Consider the following 9,680-nt stretch of genomic DNA (forward strand, 5'->3'; position numbering starts at 1 on the left):
TTTCATACTCTGCTCTTCAGAAATAAATCACCAAGTGCAGCCCACACTTAAGCAGTGGCAGTCCATTAAACTTTTCAAGTAGGAAATGCTTTAAGTGGACCTTTTTGAAATCCCGAAGTACAACCAATTTAAATTGAATTCTCATAAGAACTTGGAGAGTTGGTTAAGGATGATTGCTGAGTTCATCAGATAATGGATGTAAATGGTATATTGTTCTTCTGAGGGTTGAATATTAGTCTCAGTACCCAACGCATGTGTTGGGAAAATTAGTATTTCCCTAAGAAAAAAAGTTCAAACCATTCCATGTATATGTTTTCCTGATTAACTTTGACTGCTTTTTTTTTCATCTGTTTTTAATACTGGGAACATTTCTGCCTTCTGTTGTTAGCCTACCTCTCTACTTGTGTGTCTGATTCCCAATCAAGGATGAGAGAGGACAAGCCATATTCTTAGTGCACATTAGAATTATAGGATGTAGTGTGGTATGGTGGATACTTTAGGAAATAGGGTTCATACACATTTATTTTTTTCTGAAACCACAAAGAGCAGAGTTTGACAAAATCTTGGCTGATGGTAGACATGCAGAAGATAGAATGGGGTAAGGGTGAGGCAAAATGGTTTTAAATGACTCAAACATTTCTATATATATTCATGTAGGCTTAATGGGCTCCTGCACGTTTCATTGTTTATAGACTTTTATTTGCTGTTACCCAAGCTCAAATCTTCTAAGAAGCTCAGAATGCTAGAACCACATACATTTCCATTTCCAAGTGCCTGCTACCAGAAGTCCCAAGGATAACTCATACTTTACATGCTGAAAACTGTACTGTTTATCTTCCCCAAAGGAGTGTCTACCTCTATTTGCTATCTCAGGTAATAGTACTTCTGTCTAGCCACTGATCAAGCCTGAAACCTCTTTATCCTTTACATCAGAACTACAACCAGTGCTGCTGAGTTTCCTTACTACACATTGTTTTTGTCTTTTGAATTAAGGTATTACGTGTATACAGTGTAGTGTGTAAAGTGCATTGCTGTTTAATGTATGGTGTAATTTGTGCAGTGCTCTACTACTACTGTCAACTCCTAATTGGGATTCTTCCTCAGGTTCATCCTTTTTTATACTGTATCCAAACTAATTCTGTCACAGCTTAAAACCTGAAGACCTTCCTTGAACTCTGCAGTGTGGTGAAGTCCTCCATCCTCCAGTTCTTGTATGTCATAGAAAGCGGTTTAGCTTTACACATTATACTTTATTGTAATTACTCACGTGTTTGCGTGCCCATTAAATTGTGTGTTCTTCTAGATAAGGATTATGATTCATCTTTGTGTTCCCAGGATAGTGACTGGCACCTTCTACAGTAGATACTCAAGAAATGTTTGTTGAACTGAAGTATGGAGTAGATCACTTGAGACCTTCGAATTCAGTATCAAACAGAATGATGTATTTTGAAATGCAAATAATATGTAGTAGAGCTAGAATCTCAAGTCAGAAGACTGTCAAACTAACATCTAAAATGTTGGTATATAAATCAGTAGGTTTAGAAGTTACACGTGATATATAAAAAACAGTTATTATAAATGGTATCTGTTTGTTTTGTATGGCGTTGCCTTTGTTTGACCCTTTGGTCCATCACCCATGTTCATCACTGCGTTTTATATAATATTTACACTAACAAGGGGCGCCTGGGTGGCTCAGTCGGTGGGTGTCCGGCTTTAGCTCAGGTCATGATCTCATGGTTTGTGGGTTTGAGTCCCATGTCAGGCTCTGTGCTGACAGCTAGCTCAGAGCCTGGAGCCTGCTTTGGATTCTGTGAGTGGTTTAAAAAAATTTTTTTTCACTCATTTTTTTAAAGAGTATTTTTGAGAGAGAGTGTGTGTGAACAGCTTGGGGAGAGAGAAATAGAGGGGGACACGGAATCCAAAGCAGGCTCTAGGCCCTGAGCTGTCAGCACAGAGCTTGACGAGGAGCCTGAACTCCCCAGCGGTAAGTTCATGACCTGAGCTGAAGCCCCCTACTTGGGGCTCAGTCTCCTAATTGCCTTTCACCATAGCTTCCACTGTTCTTGACAGTACTCTTAGGCTTGAACTTCTTGCTTTGTTGTAACTAAATGTGGACGTGTGTTATGAGATTCCACTGAGAGGTAGGCATCTAGAATGTGAAATATTCTGGGGCTAATCTTTTGTATGCCACTCTGAGCTGCTGTGCTGGTGTGTATCACTGGTGAAGGGGACGGGGAAGAAGAAAATCATACCTTGAGATTACAGATTTCTGGTAAACTCTTACTCCATCTTGATCTTCATGATAAATTAGAATTGCAGGGACCTGTAGACATGGCAAGAATTGACACCTCTCTTATGTGCCCAAAGCTATGCTTGAACTTTTACAGCCTTTAGACTTACCTACTTTGCCAGCCACTGTGCCCAGTCCCCTATGCTTCCAAGTTCTCTTTTCCTCCTTCCCTTAGAACAGTGGAGTTTCAGTAATTCTTGACAAATCACTTTCCCCACATGTGGTTATTCTTTAAAGGATGAGGTTCAGTCATCCAAAGAAACCCCACTTGATTTCATTTTAGGTAGAAAAACTAAAAAAGTGTCTCAAAACTCTGTGTATTAGCAACCTTTTGGGAACTTGTATAAAATCTTATGAACTCTGGACCCACTTCTACAGATTATTGTCATTTAATTGATACTTAGGAAGACTGAGGTTCTCCTGAAAAATTTGTTTCTTCAAAAATTTCTTAGCTGATTCTGATGTATAGAGCGGAGAAACACTAAAGAAGAGCTCTTTGTGCATCGCCCTTCTACCCAGAAAGAAAGCTTATCACTCACCTGTTCTTTCTTGTTTGGGAGATCAGCCTTGGTTAGAGGGAGGAAGTCCTAGTCTTTTCTGGAAGGAGGAATACCCATATTCTAGATTACCTCCTTCATATCCCACCTCCCCTAGGTAATGGAGTATAGAAGGATCCTGTCTCTCCATGTGGAAGTCTGGAAACTTCCATTAAAAGAGATATTCCCAGTAGACACAATGGACTGTTTGCCTCTAAGCCAAACATGATCTTGGTTGGTTTTCAGTTATGAGTCTTTGGGCCACTGTTTGCAGGGTTTCCTAACCTTTCTATGGGTCACTGGAATGCTTTCGTCATCTGGTGAAGCTTTGGACCCCTTCTAAAGTTCAGTATTTAAAAAAAAAAATTTTTTTTTTTTACATTTATTCGTTATTGAGAGAGAGCACAGGTTGGGGAGAAGCAGAGAGAGGGAGACACAGAATCTGAAGGAGGCTCCAGGCCCTGAGCTGTCAGCACAGAGCCCGACTCGGGGCTCAAAGCCATGCATCCTGAGATCATGACCTGAGCTGAAATCAGACACTCAGCTGATTGGCCCACCCAGGTGCACCTCAAGTTCAGCATTTAATGCAGAAAATAAAATGCTTAGCATTACAAAGGAAACAAGTTATATTAAAGTACAGTTATTGACATAATATTTTTATAATATATGCTTTATTGACACATTAAATAACATTTAGTGTTTGGTCTAATAACTACCATAATTCCAAAGTCATGATAAATGTAAACAGTTCAAGATAGCTTTTAAAAACCATAATGTAATATCATAGCAGCTTGTTTCTAGTGAAGACAAACGCACAGACGCTGATAATACTATTGAAAACAGTGTTAAATTTCAGCTTAGGTTTGTGAAAACAAATATGTGGTTTGTTATCCAAGCTCAAGGACACCTTAAGATCTTACATGTTCAAGTTAACTATATTCATGTTAGTCTTCTTTTCACAGGTGTGGGACAACTGTTTACGATTGTGGTTTTTCCTGATAATAAGTTTACCTAATAGTATATTTCCAAAGTCCCTTCTTTGATCCTAATGCTAACTTTGTAATTTAGCATTTTTTATTTAGCATTAACTAAGTGTAATACCAGATTTTATGCAGACCATTAGCTAGATGGCTCTTCTCTCAATTCCCATTATGCTAATGAAAATGGTTTGATGTTATAGGAATACAAGCGCAAGTTAGCCAGAGTTTCCTTGGTGCGCAAAGAACTCAGGTCCCGGATCCAGAGCCTGCCAGACTTATCTCGATTACCCAACGTCACTGGAAGCCACATGCACCTGCCCTTTGCAGGGGACATCTACAGTGAAGACTGATGACCGGTGTCTTTCCAGGGCCCAGGACTTTGCAAGAGATGGAGACAGGTTAGGTGGACAGTCCTGTAGTGTTATTTTTGTATATGGTTGAGAGAATGCCTAACAAAAGAAGTGACAAGTAATTTATAAAATTGTTTAAAATGTTGGTTTGTTTACTATTTTATTGGTAAGTTAACATGACTTAGTTTAAACAAAGTGATGATCTCTGTGTATTAATAGGCTCACAAATAGTGATTATTTTCAAAAGATCTTTTTGTAAATTTTTTTGGTCCAGGGCCTTGTGAGAAATTCCATGTTTGTATTTCTTTGTGTATTTTCAAGTATTTTTCTTTATTTTCTTCAGTATCTAATCACTGTATAGTATGTAATTCCTAAGGGTGAGAACTAATCAGGAGTTGTTGGAGACTTTATTATGGTATAGTTAGGACTTGATTGTAGAAGGGATTAAATGTTCCAACTTAAACTTCATCCTTCTCCCTGACCAAAATAGCAGTTCTGTGCCTCTTAATGCCTTTGATTCCTTAGGTCAGGAACTTAACACTAAACTGAGGGTCAGATCAAAGCTTAGAGAACTTTTCCACAATAGTACTGTCGGGGTTCCATTCCAGCTGCCAGTGGAGAATAAAAGGGGTATTAAATAGGGACCCCCTTGCTTAAACTATTTAGAATTATTTGAGTAGGTTAATATAAAAATGCTTTGGAAATGTAAAATTTGGCCTTCAACCAAGAGGACAACTTTGACTCTGGAACTGATTGCTATTTTTCAAATCAGTCTCCTTTTAACATGATTGATCCCTTTAACATAAAGCCATCTATGGGATTAAAAGATACATAAAATAATGATACTTTTATTACTCGCTTAGCCATTTTACTTTAAAAACAATAGTATTTTTAGCTCTAATATCTCAATACAATATTCCTTAAAGTACAGTAAAATAGCCTGGAACATTTTTAATGTTTCCTTAAGGTTTTTGAATGACTGTATATTTGGAAATTAAGCAGTGCTACACTACAGGGTAGATCTGGCAAATATTATATTTGTATATTTAGAATTACCAAAACACATGTACTTTTACCTTTTATTTCTAACCCTGTGTGTTAGAGCAGTTGCATGCTCTCCTGCTTTCTTTTTAAATCACATTGTTAAGCTGTGGATTTGTACTCAATAATGACATAGGATAAACATTTTTTTAAATCATTACACATGACATTTTTCTTTTCCTTATAAGCAGATTCAAATTTAGTTAGTCAATAAAACATCTTTTAAGTCCCACAAGCCAATTAATGTCTCTCTAGTCTGAATGGCTTCAATCTTTTATTCTCAATATTAGAAATTATATTTAAAATGAATTTATATGTGAAGGAGAAGGCAAATATTAATTTTCGGTAGCCAAAAGTTCTGGAAACAGTGCTTTTAACAGTTTGACTTCTCTCCAGAACATAGACACATATTAGTAGTCCCCATCCATATATGGCTTATATTCCAAAGTCTTTTAGTAACTTTTGGGACTCTGGGCACATTTTCTCACAGAAAGAATAGTAGCTAGGTTTCCTATAAACACGACCACACAAAGGTCACCTGGGAACCTAATCCACTTAACCATGAATGTACTTAACTTGTAATGTGGTTGACAGATTACTGATAGATCCTGATCAGCATTTGTAACATCACTCTAACTAAGGAGATTGGGTGCAGCGGTCGGACTCACACATCGGGGTGTCTGTCTTATGTACCTCTGTCCCTGGGTGTAGATTATATAAAAAGAAGATTTGGCATGGGAGTGGTGGGGTAACAAATGCACAATTACAAAACTTAGTTATACCTGTTGTAAAAGTATACCATGTAAGTTTTTGTTGTTAAAGTGAAAGCAAAAACTTGTATTTTAATTTATTTTCAATGTCTTCACCTTATTTATGATCTGCTAAAGTGGTGGTTTATCCATTCAAAATATATTTTTTCCATTTAAAACTAATTTATAAACTATGTACTCCTGGGAAGATTTGAATTCTTCGAAGTTTGTTGGAATATTTTCACCGTTTAAGACAGACTTCTGACTTAGATACTGATTTTAATGCCAGTATCTGTTCTAAATATTTATGATAAAAATGCATTATTTTTTTAAAGAGCTTGATGCGATTTGTGATAAGTGATAGTTCTCAACCTGAAACCTGCCCCCAGTCCCACCCTTTGACCAGTCCTCCACAAACCTTTAGCTGTTGGTTAATTCACTAACTGTAACCACAAATGATACGGTCTGGTTTAGAAGTTATCTTTTCAGCCTTATGTTAACATGGTAAGCCTTAGCAGTGAATGTCTTCCTTTCTAAAAGGTAGACTTACATTCTCTCAAGAAATGGGGTAAGATGGGGGCACTTTAATACTTCATTCGAAATCATGAGCATTTTCTCCACTGGGTATGAACATGAGGCAAATCCTGCATCTTTGAGTGCAGTTTGGCCTGGTCCCTTGAGAGAAGCATGTCCCCACACTCGCCGTAGGGGTACTGTGGTTTGAATGGATTCCATCACTCTTTTCTCCACAAACAGTGCAGAAATCTGTCTGGAGTGGCAGTTTGAACAGATTCCCTGGAGTTCCCTCTGCTCCTTCCATCACTACAGTAAGTAAAAGAACCACACGGGGGAACCCGGGAGTCTGAGAAAAATCAGCTGTGCTCAGTAGCCAACCTCCTCCTCTAGGAAAACCAGTCCAGATGCAGCTATTTTGGTACCTCTTCTCACATGCACTCTGAATCAGGGTTTTTCTGTAAGAATTCCTTCAGAATCAGCAAAAGCTGGGGTGACCTGGTTATCTTGATTTGCAAAATTTAAATAACAAAACTAGGTTGTCAGTGGTCACTGTAGATGAGCAGCTCATCTATTACAGTTATTGAACTGGTTCTGAGAAATCTTTAGAAAAAAAAAACTTAAAAGTACACATTAATTGGGAAAGTTAGAATGCCCTTTCTGAATTTTACATTCTACAAATTTGTATTATATGACGTAACATAAAGCTACAAAACTGCTTTGTATTCTATTAAGAAATAGCTCCTAAAGATGTAGTCTTGTTTCATAGTTGTTGCACTATATCAAAGCTTTTTAAAGTGTAAACCCAGTTCTTCTCTGTATAGAAAGGGAGCATTGTGTTAACGTACTGAATTTATTTATACAGAGCATTTGTTGCCATCTGTAACTCCAGCCATCCGCACATGAGTCTGTTCTGAGGTGGCAGTAGCACATGGGAACATGAAGTTTCCCTGTTTACCCCTTTCTCTTTGGCTGTATCTGATGACAATATAAGATGTTCTTAATAAAGTTTTATGTTGTTTTTGAAATGTGTAGATTATTTTTGTGACTCTGATTGATTGAATGTGAGGTGGGAGGGGAGAGATTAATGGACTGGGAAGGAAGCAAGGTGTTCAGCAACTTGATGGCAGAGAAACTGCCGAAGGAGAGTCCCAAACTTGAACTAACATCAGAATCACCTGGAGGGCTGTTAAACTACAGATTGCTGGGATAAGGCCTGATAGTTTATACTTTTAACAATCTGGTGCTGATGCCACTGAGTTTAGGGACCGTGTTTTTGACAACCAATACTCTAGGCCAACTTTGAAGTCCATGACTTTCTTCACAATTTGTGATTCCAGACAATGTGATAATAAAGTATGGGTTTTACAGCTCATTCTGTAACAAGTTCTTTATGGGGAGAGAACAAGATCACCTCTTCTCCTGTGACCTACTGTACAGTAATGCTGAAGGCTTTTGAGTGAACAGATTCATTTGGTACTTTGAACTTCCGGAGCACAGACCCTCACATTTTGAATTTACAGCAGAATTGGGAAATACTAAAAATCTGTGGGAATCTATAGGGCAGTATTTGCCAAACTTCTGTGATAAGACTCACTTGGGACATTTTCATAAAGGGCTCCTATCTACCAAGTCAGATTTTTCTGTGATTCTTAACCATCTAGAAAGTTTGGGAAATGTCGTCCGCTGACCACTGTTCCTGGTTCTTCATTCCCAGAAGGCCCTCTGATCACTTTATCTGAATCCAAGTGCTTCCCATTCCCACTCCAGTTTTCCACCTTTGCAGTAGCAGGTTTTATACAGTGGAACGTATATCCAAAGATGCTGGTTTAGAAGATTTGGGACCTAGAAGTCTGCATTTTAAGTAAGGTACCCAGATGATTTTGATGCGTGTCATTCATAGCCTGCACTTTGAGAAAACAACGCCCTTCAAAATATTATATAATAATACATGCCATGTATTATAACATAACATTACATATCATATGATATAATATATAATATTACATTTTATATATTATATAATAATGGTGATTCACGTATATGGTACTTAATGTGCATCAGGAACACATATGTCCTTTCATACGTCCTTTATTCTGATTATTCCACTTCTACATGTGAGGAAACTAAGACACAGTGTCAGTTCTGTGTGCCCCTGGATGGCTCAAATGGTGAAGCTGGGAGTCCTGTCCAGCTCTGAACCTGTGCTTCTTAACCACTCCATGATGGCGCCTGAAACACTGATAGCAGCTCCAGGAGCACTAAATCTGTGTTTTACACACTGTGTCAGCCATAGTGAAATTATAACTATGCAAGTTAAAAACCAACATCTTAGCTAAAAGCACTACTGGAGGAGGCTTGTAAAAAAAGTGTGAAACCCAGGGAGTTTTTTTGTTTTGTTTTTATGGAGGTAAAAAACATGTAACAAAAATTTTACCACTTTTAAGTGTACTCTGGCATTTAGTACACTGACGGTTCACACTGTTGTGCAGCCATCACCATCATCAGTCTTTAGGACTTTTCATCTTCCCCAAGTGAAACTCTGCCCATTAAACAATAACTCCACATCCCTCCAGCCCCTGGCAACCACCGTTCTGCTTTTTGTCTCTGTGAATTTGACTTCTCTAAGTACCTCCTATAAGTGGAATTAAAAATATTTGGCCTTTTGTAACCGGCTTATTTCACTCAGCAGAGTGTCCTTTAGGTTCATCCATGTGGTAGCATGTAAGACTCAATAGTATTCCGTTATATGAATATGCCACATTTTTATCTATTTGTCAGCGGACACTTGGATTGCTTCCACATTTTGACCATTGTGAATAATACTGCTAATGAACATGGGTGTACAAATACCTGCAAATTCCTGCTCTGACTTCCATTTGTTTTTTTCAAAGGAGTTACTTACATTCATATCAAGAGTTAGAATTAACTATTGAGGGGCGCCTGGGTGGCTCAGCTGGTTAAGCATCCGGCTTCAGCTCAGGTCATGATCTCACAGTTCATGGGTTCGAGCCCCACGTCGGGCTCTGTGCTGACAGCTCAGAGCCTGGAGCTTGCTTTGGATTCTGTGTCTCCCTCTCTCTCTGCCCCTCCCCTGCTCGCACTATCTCTCTCTGTCTCTCAAAAACAAATTAAAAACATTTAAAAAAATTTTTTTTAAGAATTAACTATTGAAAAGGATATTCTAGATAACAATTAATACTTATTGGCATGGTGTCAAC

General features: G+C 38.1%; 1 protein-coding gene across 2 annotated transcripts in view; it reads left to right on the forward strand.

Annotated features, from left to right (window-relative positions):
* RPRD1A (regulation of nuclear pre-mRNA domain containing 1A) overlaps positions 1–7,487 on the forward strand; it is a 65,866-nt gene extending 58,379 nt beyond the window's left edge. Inside the window, exons 7-9 of one of the 2 annotated variants that reach the window (XR_003902460.1) lie at positions 4,007–4,204; positions 6,703–6,773; positions 7,325–7,487. Coding sequence is in view for 1 of the 2 variants with exons in the window: in XM_029921967.1 (XP_029777827.1) it covers positions 4,007–4,156 (150 nt within the window). In the remaining variant the exon portion in view is untranslated. Of the gene's footprint in view, positions 1–4,006; positions 4,205–6,702 lie in introns of both variants that reach the window. The other variant, XM_029921967.1, reaches the window with a different exon arrangement.
* The last annotated feature ends 2,193 nt before the right edge of the window (positions 7,488–9,680 follow it).

Source organism: Suricata suricatta, chromosome 14, assembly GCF_006229205.1.
Source record: "Suricata suricatta isolate VVHF042 chromosome 14, meerkat_22Aug2017_6uvM2_HiC, whole genome shotgun sequence".
Taxonomy (NCBI): domain Eukaryota; kingdom Metazoa; phylum Chordata; class Mammalia; order Carnivora; family Herpestidae; genus Suricata; species Suricata suricatta.